This window comes from Spodoptera frugiperda, chromosome 15, assembly GCF_023101765.2.
Source record: "Spodoptera frugiperda isolate SF20-4 chromosome 15, AGI-APGP_CSIRO_Sfru_2.0, whole genome shotgun sequence".
Classification (NCBI taxonomy): domain Eukaryota; kingdom Metazoa; phylum Arthropoda; class Insecta; order Lepidoptera; family Noctuidae; genus Spodoptera; species Spodoptera frugiperda.
The window spans coordinates 6,338,207-6,358,247 of NC_064226.1; the positions used below are offsets into that span (position 1 = coordinate 6,338,207).

The following is a 20,041-nucleotide window of genomic DNA, read 5'->3' on the forward strand; positions in this document are numbered from 1 at the left end:
GTAGGTAGGTGTATACTTATCCATACGTCTGAAAGTCAGATGGAAGTGTAAATAAAAGGCAGATATTATAGTAAAACTTTAATAAATCTGGTATAAAGAAAAATATTTTGTAGTATGTATAAACTAGGCACAAGATGTTAGGATATTTTCTATTTACCGTAATCTTAACTTAGTCTATGATATATTCACATAATTTACACTTTGAGATGTTAAATAAATTCGAATGATTATGCTGTCATTGTGCTTGTGGCGGTACATCGTTTAGGAGTTACAATATTACTTGAACACAGTGGTAGGTACTGACGGTTGATCCCAGTGTAGCTGATAGATAAGAACTAGGTGTAATATACTTAAAAAATACATGTTTAGAAAGTTGTAGAATTACATACTTGTCATATAAATGTGAAGAGAGATATATAAAGACTTACACAATGATATGTTACGTTAGAAATTATTGGTTATTCTTATGAATGTACTTTGAGCATGTTAGCAGAAGTCGCCTTGGTTCAAAGGCTCATCTTCCTTCTTGTCGTACACCAACGTTTTGTATATGACCTCTTCGAAGTGCAGTGCGTTCAAGCCCTTGGGCTCAGCCACTTTGATTTTGACATCGCCAGGGTACAGGATCTCTCCCTTGTTCTTCGTGCAGCCCATCACGAGCGATTTCTGTAGTTTGTCGATGCAGGGGATCTCTGTAATTATAAAGGTATGTGTTAATACCAAGAGAAACATTGCAAAATAATAATACATATATTCCATTATTTAATTTAAGTAAATTAAATTAACTTAAATTAGCTTAAATTAAATAATGGAATATAATAGAATATTTATATGTAGGTTGTATATTTATGGCAGTTCTTGAAGCTTAAAGTTAAAAAATCTGACTAGACTACTTAAGTCTATCCAGTTTGTACCTCGACATGGTAGAGAAATATCTGGATAGATCCATACATAATAGTATCGTTACTATAATTTATTATATACAGTACATTAGGTATGTTATATGAGAAACTGGCATACGCAGATCTCAACGGCTATTATTATCTAAATACAATTTTCCTTATTTACTTGCTGATATAATATTTAATGAAGCTTAAGCAACCTATACGACTTTGTTGCGTATAATGTAGGTTGGAATATTCTTGATTGAGAACGTAAATTATGCTGTGTTAAGTTGTTTAGCTTATAGGTGTTCTAAAATTATCTGCCACGGCTTGGGGAAATGTAGTGTTGTGTTTGAAGATTACATTAGTAAATATAAATTACTGATTACAAGATTTTTTTTTCATACAAAAAAAAACGATATATAAGTTAGTTATGAAAGAGCTACTTCACTGTCAGAGCTCTTTCACCGTCTGACGCTTTATGCAAATTAGAGTCAATGTTTATTTAACTTCTTTATGTTCTCAAATTGAAATAAATAATGAATACTACCTCCCATTAAATCCGTGGCAGAAATTTTTAGAATACCTTATATATTAATATGAACTGCTCACGTCGATTCAAAGGGCCTGCACAAATGAGTATCTAGCTGCATCGTTAGCTACTTTTTAATCCTCTTTGTGAGGTATTCGCTTACTTAGCTTATATTGTCAAATGTTCCCATGGATAGACAGGAATTAAGTATATAGAATAGAATAATAATATAAATAAAGAATGCTTCGTATTCAAGTTGTGGTAGGTAATGTGGATTCCTCTAAGTTGCTAGAGATAATTATGGGAATTAGTCACTAAAAAATATAGGTTCTTCATTTAGATGGCAAGGTTTGTTTTCACAATTGGAATAGTATCTGTGTACTAAGCTGTACCTGAAGTGACGACTTTCTTGATGGGCGTGCCGAGAGCGTTCTCGATGACGCGGACATCTCTCACCAGCTGCTGGAACTCGGGAGGGGTGAGGGAGCACACGTGGTCCGTGCCTTTCATCGTCTTCTCCAGGGTAATGTGCTTCTCCAACACCTGAAACAAGAAATGGATATTTGTTAAGAGTGATTACATGACAAACAGGAAAAAAATCTTTTAGTCTTTTAGACTTTGGACAGCCCAGGCTAAGAACTCTTTGAGAATCCTTCCCTTATACCTCAAACCTCTCGCCTGTTTTACCACCTTCATATAAGTGCTCGATAAACTTATATGACAGATAGTGCATACCTACAAATTAAGTTCTTTTGCCATACTAGAAGAAAGGAAAAAGTTCTTAATTCAAATTATCTGATACATAGCGATTATCCAGACAATGTGAAACCAGTCCTTAGTCTATATTGTTATTAAAAGACTCTATACGGGAGCAATTTTCCAAAGGAACATAAGGAAATATTTTTATATGTGCACCAAGTTTTGAACAAAACTTAGTGGCATAAAAGAGGTTTTAATTTAGTGTTGATTAGGGAATTATAATGTTAGAAATTTTATCATACCTGAGGGAGAGAGCAGGTTTCTTCTTGTTGAAATAAAACTCTTGAAGTCGTTTTTCGGAATGAATTTATTTGCCAAATGGCCCTACTAATAAATACAGCTACCGTAGCACACTTACATACTAAGTACACACCGAAATGCTTTTTGCAACCGACCAATAGCAGCGCAGGACCGATCGCGCGTGTTTGACATCGCGGCCGCGAGAGGGCGCCGTCGCTCGCTCGCGGTCGCGTGGCCGCGCCGCCGCTTTAAAAAGGCGCGCACCCGTCGCCGCGTCCCTTTCGCTCCGGTGCCGTCGACGTGTGCAGACGTCTCTCCGCTCGTGCTATCTCGCTGATCGCCGTGTCTTCGTGACTCCGTATTCCTCGTGCTCAGCTTCTGCTTGCTTGCTGCGTGTGTTGTGTGTTGCTTGTGCCATGCCGTGCTTCTGCATGTCTTGGTTCCAACAGCCGTCAATAGAAACTTATACAAACGTCTTTTTCAAGACGCGTTTCTGTACAGAAGTCAAAAACGTAAACAACCGTCTTTCTCAAGACGTGTTTCTGTGCAGTGGTCAAAAACGTGAACAACCGTCTTTCTCAAGACGTGTTTCTGTGCGGAAGTCAAAAACGTTAACAACCGTCTTTCTCAAGACGTGTTTCTGTGCAGAAGTCAAAAACGTAAACAAACGTCTTTTTCAAGGCGAATTGCTTCCTCGTTTCTTGATAACAGAAAGAGTCAAAAACATAATGTGTCCAAACGTCTTTTTCAAGGCGACTTGCTTCCTGGTTTCTTGATAACAGAGAAAGTCAAAAACGCAACGAATCCAAACGTCTTTTTCAAGGCGACTTGCTTCACTGTTTCTTGATAACAGAGATAGTCAAAAACAATATCCAAACGTCTTTTTCAAGACGACTTGCTTCACTGTTTCTTCATAACAGAGATAGTCAAAAACACAATATCCAAACGTCTTTTTCAAGACGATTTGCTTCACTGTTTCTCGTTAACATAGAAAGTCAAAACAAAGGTAATTGTTTGGTTCTTCACTGAGGTATGGTAAAGGTAAACTGGTTTTGCACGGAGGTACGGTATTGGTAATCTGGTTTTGACGAAGGTAAACTGGTAATGTATCATGTCGCTATATCACTCCCCCCTAAGCGAAGCGTACATTTGGTTTCACTGTCCGGCCGGTGCGGGTGACGTAGGCTTCGCGCGGTGGGGCGGGGGCGGGTAGCGGCGTCCGCGCGTCGTTGCTTGTGTGTGTAGTTGAAGTACTTGTAGCGCTCGACGTATTTGATGAAGTTGAGGTTTTGTGTTCTTCTTCGTTGTGTAAGTATGCCAGTTTATCTTCGTTGAGTAAGTATGCCGGTTTTATTCTGTCTATTGAGACGACTGTAGTTCGATTAGGCATCTGTAGGGTAAAATTCTTCCCGTCGCGTTGAATCACCTTGTAGGGGCCATCGTAGGGAGGTACAAGCGGGCTGCGCACGGTGTCATTGCGCACAAAGACGTGTGTACACGTGGTTAGGTCTTTGTGTACAAATGTGCGTACGGTGTTTGAGTGTGGTTTGTTGTTCGTGGATAACGTAGACATTGTTTCGGTCAGCTGACGGACGAATTCGGCATCGTCAATGTTCGGCTGTGTAGGCACGAAGAAATCCGATGGTACACGAAGCGTAGAACCGTAGGTCATGAGTGCCGCGCTGACTTCCTTGTCTTGACGAAGTGCTGTACGTAATCCTAGTAACACCGTTGATAACTCGTCGCTCCAGTTTGTGCGCGCGCATCTCGCCATGAGTGCCGACTTCAAAGTGCGGTGCCAGCGCTCGATTTGTCCGTTGGCTTGCGGGTGGAAGGCTGTAGTTCGTATTCTTTTTATTCCGCATTTCTTCATTAGTGAATTGAACAGTGACGATTCGAACTGTCTGCCTTGGTCCGTCGTGATGCGAAGTGGGCAACCAAATCTTGAAATCCACCCGTCGAAGATGGCTTTGGCGATCGTGTCCGCGGTGATATCTCGGACTGGTATCGCCTCAGGCCATTTAGTGCAGCGGTCGATCATCGTTACTAGGTACCGGTAGTCATTCGACGGCGGCAGCGGTCCCACGATGTCAACGTGTATGTGCTCGAAACGTTGTGATTTTTCGAACTCGCCGAGAGGACTGATAGTGTGCCGCTGTACTTTTCCACGCTGACAACCGATGCATGTCTTTGCCCATGTTCCGACTTCTTTATTCATGTTCGACCAGAAGAACTTCGTTGACATTATCTTCCTCGTAGTACGTACGCCTGGGTGACTGAGTTCGTGTTGCGCTTTGAATGCAGCAAAACGATATTTCGCGGGTAAATACGGACGTATGTTGCCTGTTGATGTTTCGCAGATAATCGGTCGTTGACCTCCGGGTAGTGAAATACTTGTGAACTGTAGGTTAGGTCTTGACATACAAATCTGTAGTTCTGAGTCGTTTTCTTGGTCTATTGCGAGTTGATTGTAGTCGATTGAAGTTTCTGTTAGGTCGATCTCTTCAATGCGTGATAAGGCGTCGGCCGCTTCGTTGTTATCACCGTGCACGTACTTAATGTTCGAACAAAACTGGCTGATGAAGTGAAGTTGGCGTTCTCTTCGTGATGTGTCGCTGGTACTAGGTGATCTTGTTAGTGCATAAGTAAGAGGTTTGTGGTCTGTGAATATTGTTAGGTCGTTGCCCTCTATTAGTCGACGGAGATGTTTGACGGCAGTGTACATTGCTAATAATTCGCGATCGTATACACTGTAACGTCGCTGTGTTTCACTCATTGTCTTCGAGAAAAATGCTAGCGGTTTCCACACGTTGTCCACTTGTTGTTGAAGTACGGCGCCGATGCTTGAGTTCGATGCGTCGGTATATAAGCGTAGCGGCGCGTTATGTATCGGGTGCGTGAGGGTCGTAGCGTCGAGAATGCTTTGTCGGCATTTCTCAAAGGCTTTTCTGCTTCTGTTGTCCACGGTATCGGAGTCTTATCTTTTTTCTTAGTGTTATGGAGATATTTATTTAGTTCGTGCTGATATTCGGCTTGATGGGGTAAGCAGCTGCGATAGAAGTTGATCATGCCGAGAAATCTTCTTAGGTTTTGAACTGTTTGTGGTTTTGGGTAGTTAACTATGGCTTGAATTCGTTCTTGAGTAGGTTTGATTCCTTCCGGTGACACTTCGTACCCGAGAAACTCGACGTTTTGTTTATCGAACTCGCACTTATCGATGTTTAGACTGACGCCGTAGGTATTCAGGCGTTCGAGTACTATTTCGATGTGACGTCGATGTTCGTCTTGATTTTTCGAGTGCACAAGTAGATCGTCGATGTAACAAAACACGATGTCGTCGAGTCCTCGTAACACTTCGTGCATGAATCTTTGAAACGTTTGTCCGGAGTTTCTTAGGCCGAATGTCATGCAGTTGAACTCGAAGAGACCAAATGGAGTGATTATTGCGGTTTTCTGTGCGTCTTCTTTAGCGATAGGTATCCAGAAGTATGCCATCTTGAGATCGAGTTTTGAAAATATCTTCTTGCCGTGGAGTTGGTAGGTAAAATCTTGGATACGTGGTATAGGGTATCTATCGGGTACTGTGACGGCGTTTAGTCTTCTGTAGTCGCCGCAGACTCGAAGTGAACCATCTTTCTTCTTGACGACGTGCAGTGGACTCGCCCAAGGACTGTTTGACGGCTTGCAAATACCCATCTCCATCATGTGTTCGAACTCGAGTTTCGCTGCTTTGTATCTGTCGGGCGGTAGAGGTCGCGCACGTGAGTATATAGGTGGTCCTGTTGTCTCGATGTGGTGCGTGACGTTATGTTTCACTGGAGTCTTCAATGACATAGGTCGCAGAACATCTGGATATTTCTTTAGTAGGTCGTGATAGGCGTGATCACGGTTGACTGTGTAGACGGTTTCTTGTTCGGAGCTGTTGATCTTGATTGTGTTTACACTGAGTTCGGTGACGCGGTCGATGAGTTTTCTTCGATGTAAGTCGACTAGTAGTTGGTGATATACTAAGAAGTCTGCGCCCAGTATTGATGTGTTGACGTCGGCTACGACGAAAGTCCACCTAAATCGTCTTCGCAAACCTAGGTTGAGCTCGAGTGTGCGCTCTCCGTAGGTGCGAATTTCGGTACCGTTGGCTGCAAATAGTTTGTATACTGTCTTCGCCGGCTTTAAATGTTTCTTATTTCTTGCAGATAGGACAGATATGTCGGCTCCCGTGTCGATTAGGAACTTCTCTCGCAAGTTAGTGTCGATAATACAGAGTCGGCGGCTTGTTTGGTTTACATCGACGCCCGCCAACGTAGATGTACTTTCTAGTTTTCCCGCTTCTTCGCACACGGTGGTTCGCATTTGCGTGCTTCGTCGCCGAATCGGTAGTGGTAGCGGCACAACCAATTCGGGTCGCCAGGCTTGATGCTACTCTGCCCACGCTGTCTGGATCGTGATTGCGAGCGTGAACGGTTGCGATGTGGGAAGCGCGAGTAGCGGCGGTAGTTTCCCGCGTTTTGCTGGTTAGTACGGAGTTCGGCGATTTCCAGGGAAAGTTTTTCGATTTGTTTCGACAGTAAGGCGATTTGTAGACTTTCTTGACACGCTGTTGTTGTTGTTGAGACTGCGTTGATGGAAGTTGGCTCGAAGTGCTCCATCATTTTGTTGGCCATTGCGGCTGACATTTCAAGTGAAGACTCGGTGTTGACGGAGATTACGGCGCGTATTTGTGTAGGAAGTTGATTCAGCCACATTACTTTGAGGGCTTCGTCGGACAAGAGTTTGCCGCTGAGGTCACGCATCTTGCGGAGCAGCTGACTGGGCTTCTGGTCGCCGAGCTCGAGGCCACTGAGTAGCTTCTGTAGCTGGCGATGGTCGGATTCTTGATACGTGGAGATTAGCCGTTCTTTCAGACTGCTGTATTTGCCGGTAGCTGGGGGGTTCAAGATGATGTCGGCGATCTGTTCTAGGTCGCTGTTGCCGAGCAGTGGTACGACGAGGTTGAATTTCTGCTCCTCTCCTATCTTGCTGGCGGCGACGGCTGCCTCGAATTGCGCAAACCAGAGGCGGGGATTTTGCCGCCAAAATTGTGGCAATCTTGCGGGCAGGGATATCGTCGCCACGTCGCTCTTCACTGTGGTCACGCCGTGGGCGTCACAGAATTCTTCGCTGGTAGCCATAATTTTCTTTCTTCAGACTGGCAGGGATTCGACGTCTTGATATTATTTTCCTTTTTCTTGTGTTCTTCTCAGGAGGGTCACCAGTTTTGAGGGAGAGAGCAGGTTTCTTCTTGTTGAAATGAAACTCTTGAAGTCGCTTTTCGGAATGAATTTATTTGCCAAATGGCCCTACTAATAAATACAGCTACCGTAGCACACTTACATACTAAGTACACACCGAAATGCTTTTTGCAACCGACCAATAGCAGCGCAGGACCGATCGCGCGAGTTTGACATCGCGTCCGCGAGAGGGCGCCGTCGCTCGCTCGCGTCGCGTGGCCGCGCCGCCGCTTTAAAAAGGCGCGCTCCCCGCGCCGCGTCCTTTCGCTCCGGTGCCGTCGACGTGTGCAGACGTCTCTCCGCTCGTGCCATCTCGCTGTTCGCCGTGTCTTCGTGACTCCGTATTCCTCGTGCTCAGCTTCTGCTTGCTTGCTGCGTGTGTTGTGTGTTGCTTGTGCCATGCCGTGCTTCTGCATGTCTTGGTTCCAACAGCCGTCATTAGAAACTTATACAAACGTCTTTTTCAAGACGCGTTTCTGTACAGAAGTCAAAAACGTAAACAACCGTCTTTCTCAAGACGTGTTTCTGTGCAGTGGTCAAAAACGTGAACAACCGTCTTTCTCAAGACGTGTTTCTGTGCGGAAGTCAAAAACGTTAACAACCGTCTTTCTCAAGACGTGTTTCTGTGCAGAAGTCAAAAACGTAAACAAACGTCTTTTTCAAGGCGAATTGCTTCCTCGTTTCTTGATAACAGAAAGAGTCAAAACATAATGTGTCCAAACGTCTTTTTCAAGGCGACTTGCTTCCTGGTTTCTTGATAACAGAGAAAGTCAAAAACGCAACGAATCCAAACGTCTTTTTCAAGGCGACTTGCTTCACTGTTTCTTGATAACAGAGATAGTCAAAAACAATATCCAAACGTCTTTTTCAAGACGACTTGCTTCACTGTTTCTTCATAACAGAGATAGTCAAAAACACAATATCCAAACGTCTTTTTCAAGACGATTTGCTTCACTGTTTCTCGTTAACATAGAAAGTCAAAACAAAGGTAATTGTTTGGTTCTTCACTGAGGTATGGTAAAGGTAAACTGGTTTTGCACGGAGGTACGGTATTGGTAATCTGGTTTTGACGAAGGTAAACTGGTAATGTATCATGTCGCTATAAGTGTATAAGATTTATAACAACACAACAGTAAAATAAGTATTTCGTCTACCCGTAGTCTCTTTCATCGAGACTTCAAATCAACAATATTAATTACGTTAAGCGTTCGAACTTCTGAGTAACAACTTTAAGACGTCTACAGAGTACGTAAATTCTGATGACATGTTTTTTTCTTATGGAATAGGGTGCGAACGAGCAGACAGGTCACCTGATGTAAATTCTTAATTGCAATGTGTTAGAAACAGATAAATAGCCAATACGCTATTATAAGTAATGGTTAGTAAAATAACGGTAAGTAAATTGCTATTTACAACATTAATATTACAAATTATCATGACATTTATAAATTACGTCGCAGTATGCAAATCATTGAGTGTCTTTGTTCTATCTATATACTTCAGACAAAGGAAAAAATTAAAATTCTTTGTAGTACTTAATAAATAGCACCGTATGTGTATCATGAACATCATAATAATATGTTATCGCTAGTGGCCACACAATTTTGACATCTCTTCGATAAACCGTACTTTATTATCTAAACACACTATCTATATTACAGTAAACAGAAACAGCACACGAAATGCAAATACAACGTGAGTTTGTAAACGAAAACAGACGAGTAAAAATTGGGCAAGTTGTTATGTCTTGGGTATTTTTCTACAAGATAGGTAAATAGGTGAAGTCGTGAAGGAATTTTCCAATGACTTAAGCACTCTATTATGTAAGTAAATAAATAAAGGAGATTAACATGGAATTTTTTATTAATTTGTGTCTCGTTTCCATCATGTGCTGCTTTGACAGTGTAAAATTGAAAACTAAAACGTTTTGCTCATGGGAAGATCCAATACCCCATCTCTAGACTACTAGAGTGGGTTTACTCCCAAATACTTCAGATCTTTTGCATATATAAGGTGTTCTAAAATGATCTGCCACAGCTTTAATAGGACAACACTACCTCCCATTCAAGCCGTGGCAGATACTTTTAGAAAGGATGCAACGATCGCAAAGTCTCAGGAACTTCTTTTCATATTGCATAGACTGGATAGTGAGATAATATGTAGTTGAAGATAAAAATAAGCAATATTTACCTTAGCTCCCAAAGCCACTGACGCCAATGCTACAGCAGTGCCGATCTCCTGTCCAGAGTACCCGATAGGGATGTCAAACGTGTTCATATAATCTTGAATCACAGTCAAATTGCAGTCTTCGTAAGGTACGGGATACGCTGAGATACAGTGGAGTAGACAGAAGTTCTTGTGTTGCGCCGATATTATATCGTAAATAGTTTTCACCGCAGACTTATCAACCATCCCCGTCGATATAATAAGGGGGACCTGTTTTGATGCGGCATATTTCAAGAACAACAAGTTGTTCGAGTCACCCGATCCAATTTTGATGAATGGTACCTTCATGTTGACTAAGAAGTCGAAGGAGACCTGAAATATTAGATTTTTTTGGATTATATGTTTGTTTGTTAAAATTGCTTTAAAGACACATTAGTGTTTGGTTAATATTTAGAAAGTATACGTCTTAATCATTAGCACTTTTTGCACTGTTGTCATCCAACTAATTAAGTTTACAGCCAAGTCAATAAGAACGCCATGATACTCAATTTTTACCCAAGTTTACTTTTCACAGTATCCTCAAGGTGGGAGGTTAATCTACATAGCCAAAGCAAATTGAAACTAATGCCCCTTTCACTTAGAGTGCAAGATCATTATTTAGTAGATCAAGAACACCTGTTACTAGGTATGATACCAAGCACATTGGTCTTATATGTAGCTGTTTAAGAGCATGAAGCGTGAAAGTGTTTTCGTGTAGGTATCAACGGTCGCAAATTGCTTACATATTTCAAATTATTTGTAGGTAAATAATATAGGAAGCCAATTCTGTTAGGTACCTACTAGTGATAAAGTTCCGTGTCTGTGTTTGTTAATATTGACTAACGATCATTGGCCAATGAACTATTTGATTGACTTAATTGGGTACATCGTGTATCGCGAGACCAAATTAAAGACTTGGTTATAAAGTAGGTATAAATATAACTCACCATATCCATAGCAGAGGCCGTGCATAATATTCCTACTTCATGTGCGTATTTGAATAATTCTCTGTACTGGCTCTCTGAGAATTCCAAGTGTCTTTTATGTTCGCCATAAGTCTTGCCCCAAGAATTGGGGTTATCGTACGGCCGCTCTAAGTATTTCTTTGTGAATTTCTCTTTGAGACAAGTCTTTTGAAACTTGACACAGTTGGCACCTGCATCCTGTAATGTCAATTAAGAAACATATAGCAACTGTGTAATAGATAGCTAGCCACATATTGCTTCACCAAGCTTACAATCCATTACAAAACTGTATCCAATTTGCTGTTTACAGTGATAAGTAAATCTTGTTAATCGGACTTATATACTTATACAGATACTTGTGTTTATTGTTTTGATGACATCATCGGCACAAACAGATTAGAGGGAAAGTTTTACATCATGACATAATCCAATGTTAAAGGAGGCTAAGCTGTGCAATCAAAAATATTACTGATTACAAAACAATTAACTCGGGTGTGACTTTTAACGCAACATGTAATAGGTATCTAGTCATGTAGACAACGCGTGCATCAAAATGTGGCCTGCATACTTCAAGATACTTAAATAATATTAGATATTCAAGGTTTAGTAATCTATCGACAAGTGTCGCAACGCAAAGCACACTTAATATGCACAAGTTTCAAGTCCATGGAGCACTTGAAGAAAAACGATCACTCGCTTTGTTTTGTTTTCAATGTAAACAAAGCGAACAAATGTTTTCCGGCTCCAATTGTTATTGGAAGTGTGGCTTACCTTAGCTGCTTTTATTAACCTTTTTGCTATTTCAATATCTCCTTGGTGGTTTTGTCCGACTTCCGCTATGATGAAGCACGGATTGTTGCCGCCAACTTTGACTTCGTCGTTAATCTTCACTTCTACCATATTGACTGTCACGCCCGTTCCATAAAAACAAACAAAGCGAAACCGGCTTTCGGTTCCGACTACGCGTAGGGTTTACACTGGCACTGGGCAGCGAAGGTTTATCGACCTCTTGCTCAAGATCAAATCGGATAAATAAGGTCAATTCAATATAAAAGCGAGCAGCTCGTTGCGCGGCGGCCGCTCGAGTGTGCGCGCCTGCGCCGGCGGCCTGTACCCGCACCCACTCCGCATGATAATTGATAAAACCTGTAGGTATGTACGACATGTGTACGACGCTCATGACCACCGACATGTCCATGGCGAGGGCATTAAATATACAGACAGTATCTCAAAATATTGTTTATTGCTAATAAATTGCATCTTAAAATTATACGAACAAAGAAAATAATTTATCATTATTTATTAGTATGTATGTAGGTATTTACAAAAGCTGTCGAGTCTTTGTTTTCGATTCGCGAATGTTTACATTCACCGGTTACATTACAATGATTCACGGTCAAATATCGCACGAGGCTATTTTGACGATATCATTGTGATTTTTGAACCTATCGCTTATAGCGCGGTTGACTTTCGACTCGGTGGGTTTGCCGAGGAAGTTGGAGATGTATCGTCCGGCCTCGATGAGTTTGACGAGGTCTACGTTGGTGTTGACTCCCAGCCCGTACAGCAGGTAGACGAGGTCCTCCGTGGCGAGGTTGCCGCTCGCACCGCGCGCGTACGGACACCCGCCCAGCCCCGAGATAGACGAGTCCACGGTTTTTATTCCAAACTGCAAAAACAAGTTATGTTAAGAGGCTTGTCTGGTGACGTAACTAGTGCTATGCGAAAAAGCGCTGTTGTTAAGAAACTGGTAAACAACATATTATTTTTATATACTCTTTCAACGTATCCAGCTGTTCCAGATAAGGAGTGATAAACGCTATCTGTGACAATGGTAACTAAGTCGAATAAGTGTGTGTATGAGCTTGAGGAGCTGATAAGTAAGATTCTAGAATTGTTGTTATTCAACGATGCAAATGTTTTTGTGAAGATGTCTTGGGAAACCATTTTAAAATATTTTTGGTTGATAAGCAGCACAAACACATAAATTGAAAATAATCATAGAGGTGTAAACCCAATATCATCACGTAATGTTCGTGTATAGGTATGCATTGTTTTAATTTATCATACAAAGACTGGATGGTGCAGCTTCAAAATTTATTTTCGTACATAATAATATCGTACAGGGAAAATAGACATTCCTTCCCTACCTATTGTTTGCTATGTAGCAAACCGTTTGTGGGACAATAGCTACATAGTACATATTTGTAGACCGCTACAATCATAGCGACTTGCCCCGATTTCGTCACACGAATTTAATACGCTGATAAAAATTTCATCTTGAATTCATTGAGTCTAATATGTATTTGACCTTAGGTCACTTGTGTACGCATTCAACTGACAGACAATGAGATCTATAAGAATGGATTTGAAATTTTTTCGCCAAGGTCTTTTATTGTGTAGATTTTTGTGATTTGTCTCAGGCCTTTGCGTCCTTAAATCACCATATATATTACCTCTAGTCCAGCCACAAGGTTCGATAAAGCTTGTCCATAGGTGTCGTGGAAGTGTAAAGCCAGTTGTTCAGGCTTTGCAACGGTTAGCACTTCTCGCATCAGTCGTTTGACGGATCCCGCTGTTCCCACGCCAATGGTGTCCCCCAAGGAGACCTCATAGCACCCCATCTCGAACAATTGTTCTGTTATCTGTAGTAATGGTACAAATTGTTTTGAAATGTATTACTTAATTCTCAAATACGACTGGTAAATACAGTTTATGTATTTTTACGAGCTCATGTTTAGTAAGTCGCTATTAAGAAACACCGTCTAACCCCTTTTGACGATGTTTCGTGTTCATAAACACGAAAGTAGGTAATAAAAATATTCTCAGAATACAAAATGTTTACCGACACTAAGGTGTCAGATATTATACCTAGTGTTGGTTCGATAAGGTCTTTTAGTATACCAGTAAATTATTACTAAAATAGATACCAGCTAGGTGTTTATTTACGGAATTTACGTATGATGCAAAAAATGGTTTACGTTAACAACGAAAAGTTGCAAGAATTTTAAACATACATTCGCATTAAAACCGCAAAACATCTGCTATTGTTGTGGATTTATATTCATGCTGAACATTTGTATTTCATTTTTAGGACTACGAATCATCATGTAAAAGGCATGATAGCTATACCTATTACCAAGTACCAACTGATTTGTTATAAGGATGCAATTGTGACTTGTATTGTTATATCCAAGCTATTTTGAATTAATGAACAATTAATTACCTTCGCGATGCCTTTCGGATGTATGGGGCCTTCATAAGGACAGCCAACGACACAAGAGACATAGCCTCTCACTCGGATACCATCCTTCACAGCTTGATCAGCTACCAACTTGAATCTCTTCAAACCTTCTTCGACGGAACAGTTCAAATTCTTCTGGGAGAAAGCCTCTGATCCAGCTGGGAATATTGCCACTTCCTCTATGTTGCATTGTTTCTGTATAAAGAATAGAAATACAAAGCCTGTGGATTTTGGACGTCACTGCAAGTGGCAAGACCTTATAGAGATTAAACTTATTTAGGACCAGATTGTCGAGGTTTTTGTGCGCTGCTGAGGACCAATCCCTCTCCCCTCCCAAAGGCCAGCAACGAACTTCTGTTGTGTGTGTCCACCTTTCCATAGGCGGTGCTGATTGCTTACTATACCTATCTTAATTTATCTGACAATGTGTGTCCAATAATTAAAATCTGTCATCATCATCATCATCATCATCATCATCATCAGCCGAGAGACGTCCACTGCTGAACAAAGGCCTCCCCCTTGGTCCTCCACGTAGAACGACAAGCCGCCACCTGCATCCACTGGCTCCCCGCCACTCTGACGATGTCGTCGGTCCACCTAGTGGGAGGTCTGCCCACGCTGCGTCTTCCGGTCCGCGGTCGCCACTCAGTCACCTTCCTGGCCCAGCGGCCATCAGTCCTCCGAGCGACGTGGCCTGCCCATTGCCACTTCAGCCTGCATATTTTGAGAGCTATGTCTGTAACTCTTGTTCTTTGGCGAATTTCCATATTTCGGATTTTGTCGCGCAAAGATACTCCGAGCATAGCTCTCTCCATCGCGCGCTGGGCGACTCTGAGCCTTTCTAAAAGGCCAGCAGTTAGGGACCATGTCTCGGTACCGTACGTCATCACTGGCAACACACACTGGTTGTACATCCTGGTCTTCAGACACTGCGGGATTTTTGACGAGAAGACTTCATGCAACTTCCCAAATGCTGCCCATCCGAGTTGGATTCTTCGAGCGACCTCTTTCTCGAAGTTGGACCTACCTAGCTGGATGATCTGACCCAGGTATGTGTAGTGGTCTACAACTTCGAGTATATCGTTCCCAACGACAACCGGTATAGGTGCAACATGGACATTTGACATGATTTTCGTCTTGTCCATGTTCATTTTAAGGCCCACCTGTTGGGAAACGGTATTGAGGTCGCTGAGCATGGTGTTCAGCTCTTCCAGCGACTCTGCCATTACGACTATGTCATCGGCGAAACGGAGATGAGTGATGTATTCGCCATTAATGTTGATGCCGCGTCCGCTCCAGTCCAAGAGCTTAAAAACGTCCTCCAGTGCGTTCGTGAACAGTTTCGGAGATATAACGTCTCCCTGTCTCACGCCCTTCCGCAACTGGATTGGCCTCGTAGTCTCTTCCTGGAGTCGGATGCGCATGGTGGCGTTGTTATACAAACACTTCAAAACCTCGATGTATCTATAGTCGATGTGGCACCGCTGGAGAGACTGCAGCACCGCCCAGGTTTCGATTGAATCGAAGGCTTTCTCATAGTCCACAAACGCCAAGCATAGTGGCAAGTTATACTCCTCGGTCTTCTGTATAATCTGCCGCAGCGTATGAATGTGGTCTATGGTACTGAAACCTTTTCGGAATCCGGCTTGTTCGGGAGGCTGGAAGTCATCAAGCCTGCGTTCGAGACGGTTCGTGATGACCCTCGAAAACAACTTATACACATGGCTCAGAAGTGAGATAGGTCTGTAGTTCTTTAGCAGACAGTTGTCGCCTTTTTTAAAGAACAGAACCACCACACTCCGTTGCCATGCTACCGGCGTGGTTCCCTCGAGTATGACGGAATTGAATAGCTTCTGGAGGACTAAAAGTATCGGTTTTCCACCCGCTCGCAGAAGTTCCGACGTGATTCCGTCATCGCCCGGCGCCTTGTTGTTTTTAAGCTGTTTGAGAGCCATCCTAATCTCGTACAGGCTGATGTCTGGGATATCCTCAGTGTAGTGCCGCGTCAGTTTAGCTCTTGGGTCCCGAGCTGTACCGACGATGGGTTGCCGTGTTGAGGTGTATAACTGTCCGTAAAACCTCTCGAGCTCTCCGAGGATCTCGGACTTCGACGAGATGACGCTGCCATCCTCGGTCTTCAGCCTCGTCATTTGGCTTTGCCCAACAGACGAATTCTTTGCGAAGACTTTTGAGCCCTTGTTTCGCTCAATTAAGTCTCTGACTCTTGCGGCGTTATAGGCCCGCAGGTCACGTCGCATGTATTTCGAGATTCGTCTATTGAGCTTGCCGTATTCAGACATATCGTCTGAAGACTGCAGCCTCATCTCGCTACGATCCTTAAGAAGTTTTAAGGTTCCGTCGGAGAGCTTTTGGGGCCTGTTTCGGCGGGGGTCTTGAAGAAGTCTGACCCCACTGCTCGGACAGTTTCCACCAACCCATTATTTATCTCGTCCACGTTTCCACAATCAGCTAGACACTGGAAGCGATTTTGCAGTTGGAGTTGGAACTGCTCGGGGTTTTGGATCTGGGCACGTCCAGGGCGGAGCGTGGACTTCACCAGGCGTGACCGCTCTAGTTTTACATTGATGTTCAGTGTGCCCCTGACAATACGGTGATCGCTACCGGTTTTCACCTTCGCTATCACAGAGACATCACTGAATATACGTCTTTCGGTCGCCATGATGAAGTCGATCTCATTTTTGGTAGAACCATCAGGGCTTATCCATGTCCACTTCTTGGCCGGTCGCTTCTGGAAGAAGGAGTTCATCAAATAGAGTCTCTCCCTCTCCATAAAGTCGACCAGCCGCTGGCCCCGATGGTTTCGCTGCCCATATCCAAATGGCCCTATTCTCAACTCATCGCTATTCCGTGTGCCCACCTTTGCATTGAAATCCCCCATCACAACGGTGAAGTGTGTTTCGGAGGAGTGTATGGCTTTTGAAATTTCCTCATACAGAGCCTCTACTTCGTCGTCACAATGTGTCGAGGTCGGCGCATATACCTGTATGACCTTCAGCGAATACCGGTTAGATATTCTGAGTATAAGGTACGCTACCCTGTTCGACACACTGTCGACCTCACACACGTTGTTGACGAGAGACTTGCGGACGAGAAATCCGACACCACCCTGGGATTTACGGTCTCCTTCCCGGAAGAAGAGCAAGTTGCCGGAATCTAGGATTATCGTATCCTGACCCTCTCTTCGGATTTCAGATAGTCCCAAGATGTCCCACCGCATTTTGCTCAATTCTTCCTCCAGCTCGACAATCTTCTCATCAGTCCGCAGTGTGCGGATGTTGTGCGTTGCCAGGGCCAAAGTTCGTCGGGGGTGGTAGCGCTTTCTCTGCCGGGGATTCTTAGCACCCCTGCTCCGCCGTTACCTGATCCGCTACCTAGATCAGGAATAGCGGAGCTGCCGGGGACTGGGGGCCGTGTAATTTTGTTGTCGCTCATAGTGAAAGGGGGGGGGTTGCCATAATCCCCACGCTTGGCAGGCGGCTTGGGGATCGCAGTTAGGTCACCGATAAATTTTGAGAATGCTGCTGCCCATTCCTCGGTGGCTGGTCGCAGTTTTAGGACGTACCCGGGTCCAAAAAATCTGTCACAATTAAGAAAACATGATCTTACAGCAATCTCGTATCCTTTTAAGTTAGGTATAAGCACCGGGTAGTTTACTCCTGGGACTCTTGGAATGTTCTTCATAACTTCCACACCGTCGCTCATTTGTTTCACCCATTTTGGACTAACGAAACTGTTGACGAAGTAGATAATTAGATGTATGTTAGAGGCATTACATATTAGGTAAAATGTTAAATGTATAAATATTGTGGTCACGTGAAATTTTCTATAATCGGAAAATACCCTGAATCCAGGCCAAAGGTCTTCGTTGATTGGCTAAAAGTGATAACGTTTTAAGTTTAACTAAGTATTGAGTACATTATGAGCATGAGAAATGGAAAGGAGAACAAGCGTTAATTAGTCTCTAATGATTGAAATCGTGGAATGTTCTTTAACCCAACGCCTTGACGCGATTACGCGACAAGCACGATACGTTGTTGCTACGACAGTGAATGTGTTTAAACAATGAGAAATTTTATAATGCAATCGTTACACGACGCCGGCGCGCCGTAAGAAATTAATTAGGTACGACGTACGAGTAGGCCACCTACCTTCGAGTTACATGACTATGTAATTTGACTAACTATTAAGAAGTGTAATAAAATAATTAAGTAACTTTACTAAAACTTATTTAGTATCCAACTAACAGTAACATACATCACACTAGTCATTCTAGTGAGGGAATTAGAACTTAGAGAGAGGAGAGGAGGAGAAATTTAAAACTCATCATGCACAAAAAAGTGTAGGTACATAAGGTGAGCTTAGTGAAGTGGGCAATTAACATAGGTAATATAGGTAGTATAATAATTAATTCATCTTCATATAATTATAGTATCTCTTCCAATATTTCGATTAGGTATGTAACTAGACAAGGCAGAACTAGATCTTGAATCCAAGTGAAAGGAAAAGTCAAGGAGATGCCCTGAGTAACATTCCTAATTCTTAAGCAATGGATTTAAATTCATATCTGGGGGCACAGCAGTACATATAAATGGGTGTTAAAATGTCGCATAAGTAAGTAGCTACATATTAATTGTTGAATAAAAGCTGGCATGCAACATAAAAAAATTACATGTTTTATATTTTTCTTAGAGAGGGGATATCATCCATTGACTTCGCCCAATACCTTGGGTGAGGCGAGAGGGACTGAGAGTGAGCCAGAGGCATTACATTTTACAAAAAAATTTAAAGCTGAAGTGTCTGTTTGTTTAAACAACTGGAACTACTGGTTTGATTTTCAAAATTATTTTTGTGTTGGACAATAAATTTATTGAGGATGGTTGTAGGCTATAAATTATCATACTATGACCAATAGGAACAGAGCCGAGCGGGTGACACCGCATAGGAATAGCTAGTAAATAATAAAATATTATGTTGCATACACCACCATTCCTACAATAGCCTATCTATGCCTTTTTTACATCAATCTAATTACATATTAGACAATTAGACTACCAATTTATGAGCCTGTCACTGTTAGCTAGAATTACAAAATTCATATTTCCAGGAGCTAGTCTTAATTAGAAATTCTTTATATATTCAGAAAATAGTACCTACATCTGTTTATGTTTATTTCTAATCAGGTATGTTTAGGGCCTATTTTTCTGCTATATTTATTCTGCAGTGTTTAAAACATGTAAACATGCACATTAATAATAATTTTTCAATAAGGCTAGTGTAGTGCTATACTTGAGCAAAACAAAAATATTAATAGTGGCCAGTGTTATATTAAATTAAGTGAAACATACCTTGCAGACTCAATGTCTTTTATTCCAGCAGCTGCCAGTTTATTGATAAGTTCTATTTTAATATCTGTGGGGACAAATTTCGCCTCATTTTGAAGTCCATCTCTCGGGCCCACTTCATAAATCCTAATCTGTGATACGGCTGTACTCTGAAAACATAAAAAATATTAGAAATGGAATGGAACAAAGTGAGTTAACATTTAACGATTTATTAAGTTAATGAATTTATGAATGAGTAGGTTAAAATTCTAATTTCAATAGTTTTGTGGCATAATGTTATAATTCCGAATTTAATTCTGTTGTAAAGATACAAGTATTTAAAAGAAACTAGAGTGTACTTACAAGACAACGATGTGTTGACTTATTCAGTATTTTAGAACTAATGGTTTTTGTAATATGTGCCATTTTTCTACTTTTACGTAACTTTAATTAATTCCTGCAAGAGTGTATAGTCATGTACTGGTGGTCTGTTATCAGTCATTATCAAAAAGTTGGATGTCAAGCAAGATTTTCTTGTTTATTTTACTTTTCACATAGTTTTGTCATTTGATAACAAGTTTGAACTGTCATACTGATAACGCG

The 20,041-nt window shown here is 42.0% G+C and overlaps 2 protein-coding genes across 2 annotated transcripts; both read right to left on the bottom strand.

Annotated features, from left to right (window-relative positions):
* Positions 1–65: 65 nt before the first annotated feature.
* On the bottom strand, positions 66–11,993 carry LOC118274240 (sialic acid synthase). The gene is made up of 5 exons (XM_035591678.2): positions 11,624–11,993; positions 10,835–11,050; positions 9,873–10,220; positions 1,809–1,959; positions 66–692 (listed from the first exon to the last, which is right to left on the bottom strand). The coding sequence occupies exons 1-5, from the start codon at positions 11,750–11,752 to the stop codon at positions 487–489; spliced, it is 1,050 nt and encodes a 349-aa protein (XP_035447571.1). The 5' UTR covers positions 11,753–11,993; the 3' UTR covers positions 66–486.
* Positions 11,994–12,075: 82 nt separating this feature from the next.
* LOC118274250 (hydroxymethylglutaryl-CoA lyase, mitochondrial) lies at positions 12,076–20,028 on the bottom strand. The gene is made up of 6 exons (XM_035591689.2): positions 19,802–20,028; positions 19,463–19,608; positions 17,724–17,847; positions 14,079–14,291; positions 13,309–13,497; positions 12,076–12,521 (listed from the first exon to the last, which is right to left on the bottom strand). Exons 1-6 carry the CDS (start codon positions 19,862–19,864, stop codon positions 12,249–12,251), a joined length of 1,008 nt encoding a protein of 335 aa, XP_035447582.1. The 5' UTR covers positions 19,865–20,028; the 3' UTR covers positions 12,076–12,248.
* Between the last annotated feature and the right edge of the window lie 13 nt (positions 20,029–20,041).